Source organism: Panulirus ornatus, chromosome 59 (genome assembly GCF_036320965.1).
Source record: "Panulirus ornatus isolate Po-2019 chromosome 59, ASM3632096v1, whole genome shotgun sequence".
Taxonomy (NCBI): Eukaryota; Metazoa; Arthropoda; class Malacostraca; order Decapoda; family Palinuridae; genus Panulirus; species Panulirus ornatus.
In genome coordinates, this window is record NC_092282.1 from 1304376 (window position 1) to 1326952 (window position 22577).

At 38.4% G+C, this 22577-nt stretch overlaps 1 protein-coding gene across 4 annotated transcripts in view; it reads left to right on the forward strand.

The window, feature by feature from the left end:
- The first annotated feature begins 1110 nt into the window (after nt 1-1110).
- Nucleotides 1111-22577, forward strand: part of LOC139767262 (general transcription factor 3C polypeptide 1) — a 65309-nt gene continuing 43842 nt past the window's right edge. For 2 of the 4 annotated variants that reach the window (XM_071696426.1, XM_071696424.1), the window contains exons 1-10: nt 1111-1298; nt 6017-6131; nt 8628-8784; nt 9352-9537; nt 10480-10642; nt 13639-13787; nt 15718-15882; nt 16885-17098; nt 17379-17702; nt 22364-22557. In XM_071696426.1, the coding sequence (XP_071552527.1) occupies nt 6053-6131; nt 8628-8784; nt 9352-9537; nt 10480-10642; nt 13639-13787; nt 15718-15882; nt 16885-17098; nt 17379-17702; nt 22364-22557 (1631 nt within the window). In that variant the 5' untranslated portion in view covers nt 1111-1298; nt 6017-6052. Of the gene's footprint in view, nt 1299-6004; nt 6132-8627; nt 8785-9351; nt 9538-10479; nt 10643-13638; nt 13788-15717; nt 15883-16884; nt 17099-17378; nt 17703-22363; nt 22558-22577 lie in introns of those variants that run through there. The other 2 variants (XM_071696425.1, XM_071696427.1) reach the window with 2 other exon arrangements.

Below are 22577 nucleotides of genomic sequence, written 5' to 3' on the forward strand. Positions count from 1 at the left end.
TATTCCCTCAAAGGTCCAGTCCTCTGTTCTTAACGCAACCTCGCTAATGCGGGAGATGGCGAATAGTGTGAAAGAAAGAATATATATATATATATATATATATATATATATATATATATATATATATATATATATATATATATATATATATATATATAATGGGGGCTATAGGTGAGAATGACCAGAAGAGGGTGAGTGTGTTGGAAATGAAATGTTTGATGACAACACTTAGTGTGAGGAGGGTTGATCGAGTAGGTTGAGAAATGTGTGTAAGTAAAAAGGTATGGTTGAGAGAGCTGAAAGGCTGCTGAAATGGTCTGGATGTAAGAGAGAATGAGCGGAGAGAGGTTGACAAAGACGATTTTTGTGTCAGAAGTGTAGGGGACAATGAGAGGGTGAAGGCCAATTGGAGATGGAAGGATGAAGTAAGAAAGATTTTGGGTGCTCGGGGCTCTGACAAGCAAGATAGTGAAAGGCATGCACGAATGAAAAAGAAATGGAGCCATGTTCTACGAACACGACATGCTGTCAAAGGACTGAACCACGGCATAAGTAACAGCTAGGGAAAACCATGGATAGGTCTATGGGGCCTAGTTATGGATGGAGGTCTATCTTCGTTGCATTTCACTTAACATCTAGAGAATGAATGTGAGTTAATGAGGCTTTTCTTCGTCTGGTCCTGAAGCTAACTCGAGAAACAGAAAAGGTATGAAAACATTTTTTCTGGCTTCTGCCCAACAAGTATTAAATGTATCTAAAAATGATTTATAGTGGTGAACTTTTCAGTTGAGTGATCCAGTTAAATGGTTGCTGAATTCCTAAGCTTGGTGGTTGTTAGTGTTAACTCTAGCAATTATCATTATGGAGTATTTTTAGTCTTACCGCTCTTTGACAGATCCTTCTTCAAGTTAAGCAAAGTTGGGTTTTATTGTCGAGTTACGAGAATACGTTTTGTTCCATATTATTTAGTCTATCAACCTTGGAAATAAATATTAGAATATAGAGTCAGTTATATTATTAAACATAATTGTAATTTTGTATAAGATAGCTAATATATCAAGTTCATAAAAAATAAGCTATCATTCTATATAAGCCGTGAATAAGAAAACCGAGTTTGTTTACAATTAAGGTCTGGTTGAGTTGAAAACTAGATGTTCCATCTACCATATCAACATGAAAGAAGCTTACACAGCAAGAAAGATTAGTTACGAAGTACAGAGAATAGAGAAAAATATATAACATGAGATGTAAGCGTCGAGTGAACTACACAGCTAAACGCAGACTGTCATATAGATAAGGTATGTAGTTATTCTTTAGGTGCAAAACGACAAGCACTGAGGAATTGATGTGGGAAAGGCGTAGCACTCATCAGCATTACTTTAGCGTGAAATGATTTATTAAAATATTCTTCATGAAGCTTTCTAAAGAAGGTAAGCTTATAGAAAGGTAATTTGAGAAAACCTGGGAATGGATGTACAGAGTGCCTCAATGAACAGAAGACTATACAATGCTGTGAACACCAGCTATTTTTTTTGTTGTTGATTTCAGTTATTGTTTAGAATAGCTTCACATTGTTATCAACTTTCAATATGTATACTATGTGTGTTGTTTAAACATTTATTATATACCATGTGTGTGTTCTCATGCTAGTTTATCATTAGAGAGCATAGTACCAATTCTAGAGCATGATTTAGAGCACTAAGGCAGAAATATTGGGTTGATCGGTAAGGTATAAATGGCTTTTTTAAAAGCCTCAGCTGACGTGACATAGTTGCTTGAATGATGATAAAGAAAAATGCCATAATATTTGTCAAGCTAGTTTATTGTTTAGAGAATATAACACTAAAACGTTGAACTATTAATGTAAAAGTCGATAATACACTTGAAGGATATCAGTAGCAATTTTGGAATCGTTATCTAACCTCGCATAGTCGTCAAAATAATAGTAGAAAAGATGTCATAAGTACATTCGTTTCCTGCTGTGTTGTGTGTTTTTTATTTTTGACGTCTGGTGCCATGTGTGTGCCTTTTCACAGTTAAGTGGTATATTTTACGTGGAGTATTACATAGTAGAGATTTTTTTTTTCTTGCTTTGTCGCTGTCTCCCGCGTTTGCGAGGTAGCGCAAGTAAACAGATGAAAGAAATGGCCCAACCCACCCCCATACACATGTACATACATACGTCCACACACGCAAATATGCATACCTACACAGCTTTCCATGGTTTACCCCAGACGCTTCACATGCCTTGATTCAATCCACTGACAGCACGTCAACCCCGGTATACCACATCGCTCCAATTCACTCTATTCCTTGCCCTCCTTTCACCCTCCTGCATGTTCAGGCCCCGATCACACAAAATCTTTTTCACTCCATCTTTCCACCTCCAATTTGGTCTCCCTCTTCTCCTCGTTCCCTCCACCTCCGACACATATATCCTCTTGGTCAATCTTTCCTCACTCATTCTCTCCATGTGCCCGAACCATTTCAAAACACCCTCTTCTGCTCTCTCAACCACGCTCTTTTTATTTCCACACATCTCTCTTACCCTTACGTTACTTACTCGATCAAACCACCTCACACCACACATTGTCCTCAAACATCTCATTTCCAGCACATCCATCCTCCTGTGCACAACTCTATCCATAGCCCACGCCTCGCAACCATACAACATTGTTGGAACCACAATTCCTTCAAACATACCCATTTTTGCTTTCCGAGATAATGTTCTCGACTTCCACACATTCTTCAAGGCTCCCAGAATTTTCGCCCCCTCCCCCACCCTATGATCCACTTCCGCTTCCATGGTTCCATCCGCTGCCAGATCCACTCCCAGATATCTAAAACACTTCACTTCCTCCAGTTTTTCTCCATTCAAACTCACCTCCCAATTGACTTGACCCTCAACCCTACTGTACCTAATAACCTTGCTCTTATTCATATTTACTCTTAACTTTCTTCTTTCACACACTTTACCAAACTCAGTCACCAGCTTCTGCAGTTTCTCACATGAATCAGCCACCAGCGCTGTATCATCAGCGAACAACAACTGACTCACTTCCCAAGCTCTCTCATCCCCAAGAGACTTCATACTTGCCCCTCTTTCCAAAACTCTTGCATTCACCTCCCTAACAACCCCATCCATAAACAAATTAAACAACCATGGAGACATCACACACCCCTGCCGCAAACCTACATTCACTTAGAACCAATCACTTTCCTCTCTTCCTACACGTACACATGCCTTACATCCTCGATAAAAACTTTTCACTGCTTCTAACAACTTGCCTCCCACACCATATATTCTTAATACCTTCCACAGAGCATCTCTATCAACTCTATCATATGCCTTCTCCAGATCCATAAATGCTACATACAAATCCATAGTAGAGATAGATCTTAATTACGAGGGAGGTTAGGTGAATTTTCCTTGTTCTGTTGAGTTTTTACAAGTGCTTCCTTTACTTTTAAGTTAATTACCCTCACTCTTTCCGTGATATACTACTATCTCCTCATTAGCATACAGAAAGATATGTCTTCCACAGTTATTTCTGTGGTCACAATGAAGGATTTAATGCGCCTTACACTTAAGTATTCATTTCGCAAGACATTTTTATACATATCGAGATTAGGCTTTGCCCATTGGTTCTAAAGATATTATATGTTATAGCAAAATCTTTTGCGAAGAGCATTTGAAGTGATGGATTTGAGGGAAATGTATCATATAGCAGAGGACTCCTTATGCCCATTAAAAGTGATTTAGACTATCATTGCATGATTTAGAGCATTTATTAATAAATACCTGTAAAGTGATAGTAGGGAGGGTTATGAAGATCAGGGAAATGCTTCTAGAAATCATCATTGCCTTATGAGAGCCTCCCTGAAGTTCCTTAGCTGCTAAGATTCATTTTTTGTTGTAGTGACCAACATGGTATGGCAAAACATGCCCCAATTAAAGGTTATGTAGAGCTATAGAAATAAACTAAGGGGAAAAGAAAGTAGAAATCAATCAGAGATCCACAGGTGTTTGTAGAGACGATTCTTAATGGTAAAAAGGTTATTCAAAGAATGAAAGACAAAAGGAAGAAGAAAACTCCAAATCTTAGCATTTTAAGAGAAGTAGGAGGTATCATTATGGTCAAGTCTAGGGGCACAACAAATAACATGGATTCCGAAGAAACACAAGAAGGATCTATTGATCTTGAATAGAGGTTTCTGCATATAAGTCACACAGCTCATTCTTCATAACTCTAGATTTTCCTGTGATGACTGCTGTGTACTGGCCTTGCCTTTTGGCAAAATGGTAGGAGCACTGGATAGAAGTAGTAGATAGGAACATTAACCTGGAGCATTAGGTAGAAGCAGTAAGTAGGAACATTAGGTGATAACATTAGGTTGAAGTAGTAGGATAGAGTATTAGGCAGGAACATAAGGTTGAAGTGGCCTGTTAAGGGTGAGGCATTAAAGGCTAAGGAGCAGCACTGGAGTTCATCAATTATGGAGACTTTTTTGCAGTGGCCACCCCCTTGAGGGTGTTCTCAAAGGAAATGTGCATCAGAGATGTAGATAGATAGATAGATGGATAGAGATGCTGATATAACACTCAGGTGAAGTTTAATGGAATTTGGTGCATGTGTAATGCTCTTTTGATTTGAAAATATGTAGAGTAATTGTGTGAGTTGCGTAAGTGTGTTTATTTATTGCTTGTTCACAAAGACTGTATAGAACAATTTGTTATGTTTAAAAGAATTATTTTAGTCGTTTAGGTTTTATTTGTTTTTTAATTATACTCAATCACTGTTTCCCGCATGAGCGAAGTAGGGCAAGGAAGCAGATGAAGAGTGACCCAACCTCTCATATACCCATATATGTATATACATAAATGCCCATACAGGCACATATGCATACATATACATTTCACATATACATACTCAGACATATACCTATATACACATGTACCTATTCATACTTATTGCCTTCATCCCTTCCCATCGCCACCCCGCCACACAGAAAACAGCATTCCCCCCTTCCCTCACTCCAGCAAGGTAGTGCCAGGAAAAGACAGAAAGGCCACATTCGTTTACACTCGGTCTCTAGCTGTCATGTGTAATGCACTGAAACCGCAGCTCCCTTTCCACATCCAGACCCCACAGACCTTTCCACTTTTGCCCCAGATGCTTCACATTCCCTGGCTCAATCCATTGACAGCATGTCGACCCTGGTATACCACATCGTTCCAATTCACTCTATTCCTTGCACACCTTTCACCTTCCTTTCTGTTCAGGCCCTCGATCGCTCAAAATCTTTTTCACTCCATCCTTCCACCTCCAATCTTAGTTTTAGTTTCATATAAGTTTTCTTACCCTCCAGTTTTAGTTCTCAAAACTGGACAGGACTTTGAATTCAGTTCATAGAAGCTTTTGAGTAAGATGAGAGAAAATAAGAAATTAAACTCTACACATGGCAAATACTTAATCTGTCGAGGTAAGTAACTGAAAAGCCTTCACCTTAATCCTGAAACTTACATAGCATATACTGACAGCAAATAATCTAATTAAACATAACCAAGGTAGCAGTTACAAAACCCAGTTTAATCCTTGCATATTGGTACCAGATCTGTTGCTCTTAACTGTATTAGGCTGGTTTCTTTTGTTCATACTGTAGCCTTTTTTTTTTTTTGACAGAACCCCCCCCCCCAAAAAAAAGCTAACCTTGCCTGTACAGTACTAACAATCATGCACTTGTAAGTGCATTGAAATATTTTGGTCCAGTTCATAGTTTTTATGAAATACTTTAGTGTTTGAAACTGGTACTGTAGTGTAAGGGAAAAGCATCAGTTATTTAAAAGTTCTTTTGATACTAAAAGCTAGTTACTGTTCGTAAATTTTGATCTGAGAAGTTGATCATGTGTGGAATAGTTGTTTTGATGGTTTCTACTAATTGGCAGTTTTACTTTGATGAGGTTGTCTTTATTTTTTTCGTTTCATATTTTCATATTTTTCAGTATTAATTTCAGAGGTAAGCATTGGATTGGATAGACTGAAATCCCAAGATGACTCTCAGCTTGAATTACATATTGGACCTGGAGGATGAAATTGCTCTTGAGGGTTTAGATGGGATAACAATTAAAGGTTAGTAGTATCTTTTATTATGACATTGGTGAATGTTGGACATGCGTAGAGAGTATGGTTTTATGTTTAACAGGAGCTGATTTTCCACTCAGATGTGATGGAGCGCTGATGATATACCTGAGACATCTTGACAAAATGATAACTGACTAGAGGTTGGCATTTGTGATGCATACCAAATTTATATAAGAAAGTTAGGAGTTGTCTTATTCAGTGATTTTCAGACAACCATGTGGCATGCAGTACTTGGCAAGTACCTTAAGAAAGTTAAGGTAGAGGTATGGAAGTGAGCAATATAGAACATAGAATATGGGGAGTACATGAGATTTGGAGGGAAATCGGGGGCAGAAGAGTTGTATGTAGGAAGGGAGAGGGAACTGGAAGAAAGGGAATAGCAGTTAAAATGGAAATGTACATGGGAAGGACTGGTAACAGGAGTGCTAATGGTCCATGATAGAATTGTCTACTTGCTTCACGTAATTTGTGGTAGAAACAAAAGTGAAATAATGCTGAAAGCATCTCTGCTCTTACCTATCCTTCCAGCTCAGCTGCTGGCAGGAGGAAATAAGTAGGAAAATGTGAATGGGAAAAGTTGTCTGCCAGCTTTACAAATGGCTGTACTGGGGCTGGACTCTAAGATAAAAAGAAAAAAAACAGGTTTGAATAGCTCATCTTGAAGCAGGATAACAGATGTCATTGATTTGAAGGTAATGATAGTCTTTGCATTGTCTGTATGTGGAGTTAGCTTATTCCAATAGTCTTACCTATAGATTGGCTGATAGTTGTGATATTTAAGAAGGATTAGGCATAAAGAGACATTAAAGATGCTGAAGGAGGGAGCATTGAATTGGTTTGTGCACATGGAAAGGTTAAATGTGGAAGTGGTGATGAATTGTGTTTATGAGAAAGGTAAAAGGAAGAGAAGATGAAGACTGAAAGCGAGGTGAAAAATAGAATGAAGGAATGTATGACTGAGAGGAATTTAAACAAAGTAGTGTGTTAGGTGTGCAGGGATGAAAAGGCATGAAGGGGACTGTACAGGGATCACTGCTGGATAGTGGTAGACATGGTATAGAATTTAGATAGACACATAAGATGTATGAAAGATAACAACACATAGGATGTATGAAAGATAACACAGAATGCAATAAAATATTTCACTGTTTTGTTACAGTGGGTGTGCAGTATATCCTATGTTCAGCAAATGTATTTTTCTGATGCTGACATGTGTAAGAATTTAATAGAATAATGAATGAAGATGTGAGGACATGTAGGTTAAAGAAGTCATTAGAGAGGTGCATGGATGAAAGCCATTTTACTGCAAGAAACCTTGTCTGCCTTCCCATATATTTTCAAAGGTGATGTCACACTTACATTTTAGTAATTTGTCATCACTCATTTGGCCATGATTACCATCTGCAGACATCAGATCATGGTATTGGCAAGGTTCCTGAAGTATTCAAGTTTATGTTTTGGGTCCATAGGGTATTGATCTCATAAATGATGGGAGGCACTGATGAGGTGTTGCTGGAAGCAGATGCCTGATCGTTCATTTTGAGCACCAAGTGTGCTTGGAAGTTTCACTTGTTCTCGTTTCCTTGCTTATAGGCAAGAATTCAGGCTTAATCCTCCTTAGAAAGCTAAGAACCAGCCATTTTGAGCTCAGGTGGAAGAAATACAGCACCAAAATTGAAATTCCAAAAATGAAGTGGCACCCAAGAACATTATAGAAAGAATATCCTTCCCTCAAGATTTCATGAGGCACACTGAGGCAAGTTGCTTGTGTTCACACCAGTAAAAACACTAGTCTCAGCAACTAGCATGATGATTTCAACCTGAGGGCATCATATGCTTGTACCCACAGTAAACATTAGCCATGTATTGCCATTGAAAATATATGGGGATGACAGTTTTTTTTTTTTTTTTTTTTTTCTTTTGCTTGATATTGAGATGATATTAGAATTAAATGCACTTGGAAGCATTTTGGGAATGAAGTAGATGTGAATGGAGACATAGATCCAACTTGACAAATGAGCTCAGTGTACAAAGTGGAAAATCATTAAGCATTGATATAAATGTGGAAAAGCATTAATATGAATGTGGCATTCCATATTTTACTTTAACATACTGGGCATAAGTTGAGGATGTGTATGAATAATCTTGGAGGTTTCATGTACTTGATCCACCCTTTCAAAATTTAGAATGGAGTTTATGATATTGGAAAGATAGATAGACTGATGATACAGACGTATGCTAATCTCACTGCATGAAGTTGGGGTTTCCAGATTACAGTAGCTATTATGATGGTATACTGAGATCACTCAGCTTGATATCTATTAGTAATTATTAAATGTAAAAGAAAGTATTATTATTTCAAGTGACTGTGCAAGAAAAGCAGTACATAGATTCAACTGATGTGACCAAGATTTCTTCTTGTGTATCTATTGATTTTCATATTGGCATCCAGGGATAATAAGATTCTCTTTCTTTGTTTCACAGGACTGTGGTTAAGGCTAAGCCAACGACCAAACTTTGAAAACAAAATGCCCCTAGATGATGATAGTAAAGCTTTTCTTTGGTCACTGATTGGTGAAGATGATGAAATTTTCATGTATGAACTACCCATTCCAAGAGAAGAGCTTGTGATTTTCAATAGGTAGGGTGTTTTGTTTATGCTTAGATGGTGCATAAAACTAATTTCAAACCTCTTTCTTGGCAGAAACATTTTACAGTAGTATCCTATTATCTGTAACTGATGGTCACGCTGTGTTTATGAAATTGTCATGAAATAGATATCACATATTATGGCTTCACCTCTCCTCTAAGTTTCCATCACATTTTTATATAATAAGAGCTGTTATCCCTCAGTTTGTTTTCATGCTATACATTGCTATATTCATGGTCACCTTTGTGCTTGCCAAGTCATTTACTTTGTCACACTTCCCATGTTTCATTAATAGCTCACTCTGCATTATTTCTAACAGTTTTCTTTCTTTTACCTCTATTTCTATTCACAACCTTGTCCACACAAAAGCCATCCTGTCTCACCCCCATACTGCGCCTCATTCTCTCATTTTGTTGACATATAAACACAACCAATTCATCCCTTCCATTTTACACCTCACCTGCCTGGTCGTCTGTCCTCCCACAATCTTCTGCAGTTTCTTGTTTTATTTATTACTTTTTATTGTTATGATTGAACTGTGTTTGTATTCTTGTAAAGATATGAGCACATGGATCCTGAGCTGGGTATTGTTTTGGAACCAGAAGAGGAACCAAAGGACATTTATCCCTTTCATCCTGTCGATGATGAAGTACAAGGAGTACGTGGGTCATGCAAGGCATATAATGAGCGAAGAGATGTCACTCATCTGGCTGCCTTCATGACATTCCAGGAGGTGGAAAACAAGTAAGTTGTTAAACTTTTGAAATTAGCCAAGTTTTGTAACCATCATGATTGCCAGCAGTCTTTGGTCAAATTTCTGTCTCTCTGTCTGTCTATTATTGTCCTAGATATCCTTTTCCATTTATATTAGATAGATTAAGTGCACACATGCACTTTGTAAGTATTGAAGTTGAGAACTGAAACCCTTAGTCTTTCAACATTGCAGGTTAGCACATGGGCTGGAAGGTCCAGAATTCCTCAGGGTATCCTGCTACCGTACTTTCAGAATGTGACCTTTGTGATTTATGTTATTTCAGATGATCTAGTATGTAAAATATGACTTGACAATTACTCCAAAAATATTTACTAGTTTTGGATAAATAGGTATGTATTTATAAAGTGATTTCATAGTTTCTTACTGTACAGTAATCCTGCATTAAGTTAAAGTAAAAAAAATTAATTACAAGCACATTTTGGTACAACAGATATGTGATATGTCAGGAGCTCTGAGGGATGAAGAATTAGAATTATGATGCAGAGCTCAAAAGATTATTCTAAGTCAGAATATCCATGAAAGATGGTCAAAGGGGACTGTACTGTACCAATGATAAAGCTGTAAACTGTCAGTGGCAAGATACTGGCCTTGTGGAAGAAAACTTTACTTTCACATAGCACTTCTCTAATAGTAGAGCATCCATAGACAATTTGGTTGGATAACATAATGAGTTATTTAATCTTAAGATGATTTTCGTTATATATATTTTTTTTTTCCAAAAGAAGGAACAGAGAAGGGGGCCAAGTGAGGATATTCCCTCAAAGGCCCAGTCCACTATTCTTAACGCTACCTTGCTGACGCGGGAAATGGCGAATAGTATGAAAGAAGAAGATTTCTAATTTAGAATTCCTTTCTAAGTATTTCTCTTTTCAATTGCCAAAATTGTGTGCAAATAAGATTTTCTACTACAGATATGGTCAGAAGCTTGTTCTTGTAGCAAGTCAGATGCTGCGTAATAAGGCGCTTTGTATTTCCACATGCATCGACAAGTTCTATGACTTGACACTGACTCAGTATGTCCTACTGGAACGCATTGGGCGCTCACGGCGTATGGGAGAGATTACTCAGGGCAAGGTTAGTGTACTCTTGGATTGTACTGTCAGTTATTTTTGTGATAATGCAGTGAGGAAATAAACATGCTGATTCACAACTGACCTTCCTTTGCGCTGATTTTTGTAGAACTGAATTTTCACATACTGGTACATGATTTTTTCATCAACCAAGTTGCATTCATACCAAGCTAAAATTCAGACTTATGTGGTTGTACACTGCATATTTCAGTGTGTTGGATTACTGAAAAGAAGAAAATAATAAAGAAAATATGATAAGAAATGAGACATTAAGCAAGACAGAAAAACATCTAGGTGTAGGCATGGCAGTGAATGGTAGATTCATGGCCTATTGATACCCCAAACATATGGTGTTTATAGTTTATGTAGTGTGAATGACAATATTCTATAGAATTAAAAATACAAATCTTCAAAATTTGTTAGACTATTTTTGAAAGAAGATTCTAATGAAAATGTAATAGACATTGATAGTAATAAACATTTGAAAAGTAATTATGTACTCTGCACTTGTCTTATAGTGTTATATAACTGCAAAAGCCTAATAATACTTTGAGGGTCCTGTTTGGTGTCCAGCCATTATTCATAATGTAAACCTATTCTTTTTTGTATTCTATTATTGATATAGCATAGGGAAAACACCCTCAACCAGGGCCATCTCAGGAGGAAAAAATAAGATGAAAAGATTGATGTAATCAGTCAGGGCTCTGCAGGTGTTTGTAGAATTGATATCATAAAGGTAGAAAGGTTATAGGAAGAAGGAAAGATGAAAGAAGGAAGAGAATTCCACTGCTTTACTGTTTGAGGAAAGAAAGAGTATCAAAACTATCGGTTTTTGTATGGCTGGTGCTCACACAAATCTGTGGGAAGCAGCAGTTACACACATGTGTCTTGGGTCTAAACCTTTGTGGTATGGACACTTGCAAACAGCTCACAAGCAGTGACTAAAATAAAACAAGAAGAACAGGGAGAAGACACCAATATCATGGTGAACAGAAAGAGATGGTTGTAGACGGGTGATGCATAGAGAATTGATGAGTGGAAAGGCATATGGTTATTGTTACGCAGAAGAGGGTGTGTTGAAATGGTTTGGTCACATGGAGAGAATGAGTGAGGAAAGATTGACAAAGAGGATATATTTGGCAGAGATAGAGGAGAAGAGGGAGACCATTTTGGAGGTGGAAGGATAGAGTGAAAAAGATTTTGAGCGATCTAGGCCTGAACAAAGAGGGTGAAAGATGTGCAAGGAATAGAGTGAATTGGAACGATGTGGCATACCAGGTTGGACGTGCTGTCAGTGGATTGAACCAGGGCATGTGAAGCATCTGGGGTAAACCATGGAAAGTTTTGTGGGGCCTGGATGTGGAGAGGGAGCTGTAGTTTTGGTGCATTATACATGACAACTAGAGACTGAGTATGAATGAATGTGGCGCACGCGCGTGGGGAGATGCTATTTCATGTGTGGCGGGGTGGCAACGGGAATGGATGAAGGCAGCAAGTATGAATATGTATGTGTGTATATATGTATATGTCTGTGTATGTATATATATGTATACGTTGAAATGTATACGTATGTATATGTGCATATGTGGGAGTTTATGTATATACATGTGTATGTGGGTGGGTTGGGCCATTCTTTTGTCTGTTTCCTTGCACTACCTCACTAATGCAGGAGAAGGTGATTAAGTGTAATAATGAAATGATAAACAATTTCTGAGTAGGCTGTGAAAGAGCTGAACACTTTCTAACTTGCAATTTTACCTTTAATGAAAAGTGGTGTTATCACATCACAGTATTCTATTTGGTATAGCATTAGTGCCTTGAAGATAATCATCAGTGAGTTTACCTCTTTTACCTTGACAATCTCTCGAATCCAGCTTTCCCTCTTTATGGAAGAGCAGTAGTTGCTTTGTTGTGTTTACTGAAGGTAAGGTCATCAGATGTTTTTACTTTGAGATCTTTTACATTGCTTCTCTGTGTTGATGGTTTTTTCTGTTTGGTATTCTGAACTGTTCTTTATTTCTTCCACTTTTCAAGGAAGACTTATTTTAGTTATGTAATTTCTGTATTATTCTAGTATCATCTGTGGAAGATTATATATGAAAATGTGGTTTGTTTAAGCTGGCAATGGTGCTGTTGCTGGAACTTGAGTTTGCCTTCATTGTTAGAATATGGATGAAATTTTTTTTAATGTTAATGCTATATCTTCCTCTTCATGAAATGGACAGTATTTTTTATGACTCAAAGATATGGGCCTGTTGACTGGGTAATAAATTTTGTAGAATATTAGTTTCCTAGGATTATTCTTTCTGTTTCAGCAGTTTATGCTTCACAAAGATATATAGAAGTATTTTTTGGAAATGAAATGCTTGAGGGTGATTTGTAGTGTGAAACAGTTTGATTGTGTAAGGAATGATGGTGTAAGAGAGAGATGTGGCTATCAGCACGCTCTGATTGTGAGAACTGACCAGGGTGTGCAGAAATGGTTTGGATATATGGAGAGGGTAAGTAAAGAAGATTGACTTATGAGGATCTATTTTTCATAAGTGGAGGAAAGAAGGGGGAGTACCTCCTATTTGTGATTACATACATTGGGATTTTGCTGTTGAGCTTGCTGAGCACGTTGCACTCATAGCATATCTTTTATAATTAACTTTACTGTTGAATTCAGCTGTCATAAACATTGCACAGTTGAAGATCCTGGGTTTGTTTAGATCTTTCTTTTTTTTACATTTATTTGTTTTTTACGACTTGTACGAGTAGGAAGAAAGGAGAGTGATTGGTTCCCAGTGAAGGTTGGTCTGCAGTAAGGGTGTGTGATGTCCCTATGGTTGTTTAATATGTTTATAGATGGGGTGGTTCAGATTTTCCTTGTTGTCTTTTGTTCACTTGAATCTCAGATGGAGGTTAAGGAGCACTGATAATGAAATAAGTATAATTTGGTTCAATATGACTGTATGTCCTTCCATTGTTCATTTGTCACATAGCTAATATTCTCTCCAGGTGAGTTTGGCCTCCATGGGTGAAAATCCAAAATCGATGTTTTATCACCGGAAGCGGCTACTCAAGCTGAACTTGATCACCAAACAACCACACCAACAGAAGGGCACCAAAGGGCAGACCCACAATGGTTCACTCTTACACCTAACCAGGTTACACAATATAATTTGTGAATTAACGTGATTATATCAAGCACTGTGTCGTGTCATCCAAAACGCTAATCAAGCAAAAATTTAAGCACTTCTTACTTTATAATGTATATTTGCCACTATTTCCTTAGTTATTTTTTCCAGGCTACTTTTTTATTTACACTCATAAATTTCAGGTGCTTTGAATATTTTTTGGGGGGGTATATTTTTTGTAGTTTCAGATATATTCTCTGGAAAAATTTCTGATTAAAGATAAGCTGGCATCTTAGGAGGAAAAACTAAGGGAATATATTAGGGAGAGGACCCATAAAGGTACAAAGTGAATTGAGCATGCAAGGAAGCTGTGTTTATGTAGTTCAACCTTGAGACTTTTCTGCTATGTCCATCCCTAGGGAAGAGTTCTTAGAGGGAACTAAACTTCATAGGAAAGATATATTTTTGTCAAAAATTATTGCGTGCATTGTTGCTCTCTAGGTATGCTAGGTGTTCCCTCCTAATCTGCATGCTCTGTTGCTGTAAACTGCTCGAAATGTTAGGAACACCTCATACTCCAGATTCCCTGTGTTTTGCATGTTTACTGTCTTGCCTATCTTCAACTTCTCAAGCCATCCTATACATCTTGCAATTTCTCTTCTGTGCAATTTTTCTTCTGTATAACCTATTTATTATTATTATTTTTATTTTACATAATCGCTGTTTCCCACGTCAGTGAGGTAGCGCCAGGAAACAGACGAAGAATAACCCATCCACTCATATACACATATATATAGACTAAACGCCCACATACACACATATACATATTTATATATACATAAACACCCACATATGCACATATACATACATATACATATCAACAAATACATACACATACACAGACTTTACATACATACACGTGTACATATTCTTACTTGCTTGCCGTCATTCATTCCTATCGCTACCCCGCCCCACAGGAAAACAGCATCATTATACTCTGCCTCAGCAAGGTGGCGCCAGGAATACAGACAAAAAGGCCACATTCGTTCACTTTCAGTCTCTGTTTGTCATGTGTAATGCACTGAAACCACAGCTCCCTATTCACATCCAGACCTTTCCATGGTTTACCTCAAACACTTCATATGCCCTGGTTCAGTCCATTGACAGCATGTTGACCCTGGTATACCACATCGTTCCAATTCACTCAGTTCCTTGCACACCTCTCACTCTCCTGTATGTTCGAGCCCCAATCATTCAAAATCTTTTTCACTCCATCCCTCCACCTCCAATTTGGTCTCCCACTTCTCCTTGTTCCCTCCACTTCTGACACATATATCCTCTTTGTCAATCTTTCCTCATTCATTCTCCATGTTTCTAAACCATTTCAGCACACCCTTTTCTGCTCTCTCAACCATGTTCTTTTTATTTCCACACATCTCTCTTGCCCTTGCATTACTTACTTGATTAAACCACCTCATACCACATATTGTCCTCAGACATTTCATTTCCTACATGTCAGCCCTCCTCTGTACAACGCTATCTATAGCCTATATTGTTCCATATTCATACATGTTATTGTGTTCTATATTGCCCCATATTTATACATGCTATCGTATTCTATGCAGGAAATATTTTTCATTTATGATTGCCTTATGTGACTGCAAGCAACTCAAGTGTTTGCTTATAGTATGGACACTGAAACAATCTCTTTATGCATTCTTACAATTAAGGACTAATCATAAATGCCTGCTAAAAATCTGTTACAGTTTCTTCAGTGTATTTGAACATCTTTTTTTTTTCCTGTTGTAGCGCAGAATGGTTGCCATGGCTTATCCAAATATTCTTCCAGACCCTGTAGTATCAGTTCATTTCTCTGTAAGTGTGCCTGGGACATTTCTTCACAAGTGCCATCATCATTGGCATATTGTTGTTGAATTGTAATGACAGTTTCCACATACAGATTCTTTGTGGAGCGTCGCTCCAAGTTCATCATGATGATTCAGCGAGCAGTGGAAATCCTCAAGAGTAAACCTAACAACTCTGCCCCCTACACCATGGTCAAAGAGGAGATGGGCATGCCTGAAACATCCTGTAGAAAGTTGTTTAAGAGCTCAGAGTTTCAGAGGTAGCGTATTTCTATCAGTGTATGTAGCTTCAGTTTTCTTAAAAAAGGCATTTTCAACTATTAATCCAAGCCTGCCTAATGATGTTTAAGATTGTTATATTTCAGAAATACAATATTTTTTTTATTTCCTTTTAGCTGGAACCTTGTAAAAAGAATTAGGCAAGAAATTTTAGTTAAAAAGATGAGTTTTGAGCCTGTGAAATGCCACCCATTGAGTAAAGGATATGAGAGAACACCACTCTGTTCAAGAAAAATTGGCCGAATCCCAATAAAAATTTGGGGTAATTTCATTACGTGATTCTAAGAACAGGATCACTATATGCAAATTGCTACACACCAGCATCTCCTCTCAAGGAACATGGCTTATGGTAAGAGCTCAAATCTAGATTTATTGAGCACAGCCAAACTAGTTTTTCCAGCAAAACCTCCAGACTACAGTAAGTGAATTATTGGTAAGTAAGGAGGGGAAAGGAGGGCTGAAAAGAGAAAAGGTTTGCTTACTGCTGGAAGAAATAGTTTTCTGTGAATTGAAAATTCATATTCTTTCCAACAGGAGTCAATTATTGAGCAGAGAGGATAAGAACATACTTAAATGGAAGCCACTTGAAACCTTTTGAACTTGCAGAAATAAAGTAATAAACAGTCGGTTAGAAGGAAGTGCCTTGTATACCCCTTGATGCCACACATGGAAGTGTCCTGCAGATACAGACACCATCTGTGGTGGACCAGGGTTCCTGTAGGGTACCGTAGCCTTCTAAGATTAATGATATCCTCCTGTGAGAGGTTTCTCAGACAGGTTAGAGTGGAAGCCACTTTTCAGATATTTTTCCCCTTGAACCTTCTGTCATATTGTAAAAATTGTTTCATTCAAAGAAATTTCTTATGCATAACTCCTGTGGCAGCATAGCCATGGATGGTCAGGATCAGTCAAAATGCTTCTTATTCTTATTATATCCTAATGTGCTTCTTTCTGATTTTGATTAAAGTAAAAAATTTTTACAGATATGTCAGGAATGTTACAGCCCCCTACCGGAAGGTGTTTCCTGATGCTTCTCCAGCCCAGTGGCGATGTAAAGGAAAGGATGCTGAAAAATTTGTACGTATCATGGAACTCATCAATCCCAAAATTGATCCAGTTGAGGTTTGCAAAGTAGATGAAGTGGCTGATGATGAGGAGGAGGATGACTCTTATCCTGGCATCCTGGATCAGCAGCGTGTAAGTTGCTTTATTTGTTTTCCTTTTAGCATTGGTAGGTGGACAGCTGGTGTGAGCATGATATAATTAAGAAATCCCTGTCAGCTTGGGTGGCCACAGCATTAGACCTATGTCTTGAGCACTATAGATGTTACTTTTAGTGCTATGTTCAGATTTTGTTCATGCAATTCAGGTTTAGGTGTTCAGAGCTACTCCAATGTGTGGTTTGCTGAAGTTTTTGTGAAAACTGTTACATAGAGGTTTGTGATACATGAAGTGAATTTTGAAATTATCCTTACAGGTAGTGTGGGGCATTGGTCTTTTGCAACAAGCATATGAAGCAGTGGAAGAAGCTGGGCCGGATGGAGTTTCACAGTCAGATATGGCACGTCTTCTGGGACAAACTAAGCTTGACTCCCGCACTATTTGTCGAAACCTTCAGCGACGTAACACTGTTCATTCTCTCATGAAAGATGTTTGGAGGCAACGTGTGTCCAGATATGTTTCACACAAGTATGCAAAAACAGGTCACTTAACACAGGAGTTCCGAAAAGAGAGACAAAAGATGATGGCTATGATGGAGCAGGATCAAGCTGAAGTTGTTAAACCATCAACATCCAAAGATGTAAGAGGGCTTTGTGAAATACTAAAGATTTCTCATATTTCCAGAAAGATGAAGGGTGTTTGTGATTTATAGATTGTGTTATGTTCATGAAAATTAGAGATGGTGTGAAATAGAAGTGATAAGTTGAAAAAATGAGATTTGACAGGTAGCTGAATTCCAAGTCAACCTCAGGAAGTTTGGCATACTTACACTTTTCATTGCCTCTTGGAATGAGGTTTCAAGCAATGCTGCTTTTGACAAGAGTTACAGTTTGTGGGTGAGTGGAATGTGAGAGGAACATGTAATGAATATAAGAGGATAGAATTTGTAGATACTTTTAAAAGGGGAAAATTAAACATTAGTTTTGTGTGAGACAGTGCTGTAAGGTAGTGAGACCTTTTTGTGTGGAATGGAGTGTGAGGAGTGAAGTTAAGTCTGGAAGGTGATACTGATGGTCATGCTACAGAAAGAGTGGCACTAACAAAGAACGATAGTGTGAAATTATGTTAGATTACAAGTTTTTCATGACAAGATTATTATCTATGAAGTTAAAGCATGAAAAGCTAAGAATTGGGTAAGTAGATGGTGTCTTTCTATCTATATCTATCTGTATCTGATGCCTGTTCCCAATTGGAATTCCCTCATGGGGGTGGCCATGGCAACATAGTCTGCATAACTGGCAAACTTTAGTGCCGCTTTTCAGCCTTTAGTACCTCACCCTTAACAGGCCACCAGCAGAGGGCATCTCTAGTACAGCATTTGCAAAGGCTCTTACCTAATGTTCCAACTAACTACTTCCACCTAATGCTCCTGTGCAGGCATGATCATTGCAAATCTGTACTTTAAACATGATGTTCTTAATTACTTGTGGTACAGACTACTTGACCTCCTGCCACAAAGGATTACTTTCTTCATATCCATGTGCTGAATATTTCAAGCAAGTAATTTCAACATGCACCACAACAAGTAGCTTGGTTCTTCTTGGGATGATCTTCGATGGAGTTAAAAGCCATTCTTTTTATCATATTGTCATAGAACAAATAATTAGACATCCAAGTTCCTGACTGTTATAACTACTCCAACTCACATTTTATTTTTTTTCACATTTTGACACCCCCCCCCACTTTATGCAGTTTTTTTGCCCCCTTAAGGTTCTCTAACCACAGTCTAATCTGTAACATTTCCAGTTAGGCATACCTAATCCTCTATCCCCCTTAGAATACCAATCATAGCACTTTGGAAGGACTGTGTGGTCATCACGACACAGCTTTTACACTCACTTTTCATGGGACTGGTGCTGCTTCATCTGGGATGCCTTCAGTTGTGCTACTGTATTGCTCAGGTTATCTCAGTTTAAATAGAGTCATATTTCCCTTCAAAGCATTTATCCTCACGATAATGGTTTGATTGCTCTTGCTCTGATGCTTTCCACATCAGAGACTGAGTGTACTGGGCCATGGAATTCTTCCTTTCTCCTGATTCTCTTTCCACTTTCATTTCTGCTGGAAGCATTGCAAAATTGTCATTCCAAAGAAAGTTTTTTTTTTTTTTTTTTTTGCTGTCTCCCGCATTTGCGAGGGAGCGCAAGGAAACAGACGAAAGAAATGGCCCAACCCACCCCCATACACATGTATATACATACACGTCCACACACGCAAATATACATACCTACACAGCTTTCCATGGTTTACCCCAGACGCTTCACATGCCCTGATTCAATCCACTGACAGCACGTCAACCCCAGTATACCACATCGATCCAGTTCACTCTATTCCTTGCCCTCCTTTCACCCTCCTGCATGTTCAGGCCCCGATCACACAAAATCTTTTTCACTCCATCTTTCCACCTCCAATTTGGTCTCCCACTTCTCCTCGTTCCCTCCACCTCCAACACATATATCCTCTTGGTCAATCTTTCCTCACTCATTCTCTCCATGTGCCCAAACCATTTCAAAATGCCCTCTTATGCTCTCTCAACCACGCTCTTTTTATTTCCACACATCTCTCTTACCCTTACGTTACTTACTCGATCAAACCACCTCACACCACACATTGTCCTCAAACATCTCATTTCCAGCACATCCACCCTCCTGCGCACAACTCTATCCATAGCCCACGCCTCGCAACCATACAACATTGTTGGAACCACTATTCCTTCAAACATACTCATTTTTGCTTTCCGAGATAATGTTCTTGACTTCCACACATTCTTCAAGGCTCCCATGATTTTTGCCCCCTCCCCCACCCTATGATTCACTTCCGCTTCCATGGTTCCATCTGCTGCCAGATCCACTCCCAGATATCTAAAACACTTTACTTCCTCCAGTTTTTCTCCATTCAAACTTACCTCCCAATTGACTTGACCCTCAACCCTACTGTACCTAATAACCTTGCTCTTATTCATATTTACTCTTAACTTTCTTCTTTCACACACTTTACCAAACTCAGTCACCAGCTTCTGCAGTTTCTGACATGAATTAGCCACCAGCGCTGTATCATCAGCGAACAACAAATGACTCACTTCCCAAGCTCTCTCATCCCCAACAGACTTCATACGTGCCCCTCTTTCCAAAACTCTTGCATTCACCTCCCTAACAACCCCATCCATAAACAAATTAAACAACCATGGAGACATCACACACCCCTGCCGCAAACCTACATTAACTGAGAACCAATCACTTTCCTCTCTTCCTACACATACACATGCCTTTCAAAAGAAAGTATGCTGATTTAATTTCTTTTACTGACTAACTCTCCTACTGATTATGTGATTCCATATCTAGTCCTTCTCCCCACCTTCACCCTTTAAACCTTTGCTCTCATATATTTTCCTGACTACTCTCCCAGCTACAAGTAAGTTGACAAGCCATATAGTGTGGATGGCATACCTACCCATGTCTTAATGGAATGTACTGCTGAACCAGTTCTTGTACCTGCTTACCTGTTTTTCTCTTTCAAAGAATCCCTACTTTTACCTATTTTTGGAAGTATGTCTTGTTGCAGCCCATTCTAACCCTCCAACTATCACCCCTTTGCTCTCATTTTTGTTATCTCTAAAGTCTTTGAAACTTTCCCAAACTTTTATTTTCTTGAAAACCTTGGATTTCATTCCCCTTTTTAGATCACCAAAACTGCTTTTGCAATGCAAGGTCCACTTGATCTTTGGCTGAGGCCCTTGGCATCTCCAAAACATTTGACATTCTGGCAGTCTTTGCTTTTTAGGTTTCTTTTATTTGCCTTTTCTGTTTCTCACTGATCTCTAGTGCATAGTTTACTTTCTGGCAGTCCATTGCAGTAGTGTTGATGAGATGACTGTCATTTTCTCCTGTCATCTATGCAATCCCTCAAGGTTCTCTTTTTATCTGTCTATCTCTTTTAGCTGAGATGGCAGAGGTGACTGAATGCTCTAATCAAGGGCATCTCAGTGATGCTATATATATATATATATATATACACCCGAGCCTAAGCCAGTTACCCTGTTTATTGACTAGCCTTTGGAGGATGATGAACAGCTGTGTTGACTATGGACCAAGTGACACAACCAGGATTCAAACCTATGAGCTAGACTATGGGCGTCCCATGAATGCGTAATGGTGAGCAATGCTAACTGCCAACCCGCGGAGGCCCTATTGTCTATCCCTTTTCTGTCAGCCTGAAATTTTCTTTCCTTAACCTCCAGCCATACTCACTCCAATGCTGATGATTACGCTTTTCTTAAATGAACTTCATCTCCTGTTTTACTCCAGTACCAATATTCATTATTTCTTTCACACTGAACGCATACACTCTCTTGATTTAGACTTGTGTGGCATCTTGGACTGGGGAAGCATGAACCTGGTCAAGGTCAACAGTGCCACAACGCAGTTTTTACCAGTGTTTCTTTCTACATCTCCCTCTTTTCCCAATATTAGATTTCAAAACATTGAAATTTATCCCTATGGTAATTCTGGGCATAATCATACCTTCCAGTGTGTCCTTGAAATCTTATGTAATGAACATCACAGAATCAACTTCCCAAAAGCTGGGGGTGTTGTTTAGGTACTATAATTATTTTTCTTCTGAGGAGCTATTGATATGAGCATTATCTCTCCCATCTGGCCTGCCCACATATCTGTATGCACTTAGTCCTTCTTATAGAAATAGGAATGGAGTTAATGATGTGGGGCTCGGTTGTGGATTGAGGGCTATGGTTTCACTGCCTTACACATGACAGCCAGAAAGTGGATGTGAGGGAATGTTGCTATTTCTTCACCTGTTCCTAGTGCTGCCACATTAATGCAGGAAACATTGAACAATTGTGAAGAAACATAGAATATTATTCTGCAAAGCTCACTGGTCTTTGCTCATTTTTTGAATATGGAATGTAAGTTTGTTTTGTATCCTCTATAAGTTTTATTTCCTTTTCAGTACATGGAACATTCTTTATTCACAGTTTATGACTGTACTGCTAGTTGTCAGTGCAATCAGATTTGAATGTGTTTGATAGCCCATTTTTAGTGCACTGTAGATAATACTTTGTTATTTAAGCGTTTAGCAGATTTAATTGTAATATGAACCCACAAGAAAGCCTGTGCAATATTAAACAGAAATTCTTATCATTTTTCATGTAGATCTAAATCCAAATGTTTGAGATATATTTACTGCAATTAACTTGTCAGTACAGGGTATTAATCATATTTTTAGGGTGAGGTGTCAAGAGTTCTAGAGTCCAACTGCTTGGAAGGGGTTGAAGTGAATTTGGAAATGCTGACATCAGAGAAGCATTGTGGTAATAGTTCTGCCACAGACACTCCTTCTACGGCTTCAATATCTCTGTGGGACCCACAGGAAGGTGACAGAAAGAAACAGGTTTCTGGGAAAGATGCTAATAATAAAGGGTGAGACTTTTGATTTATTT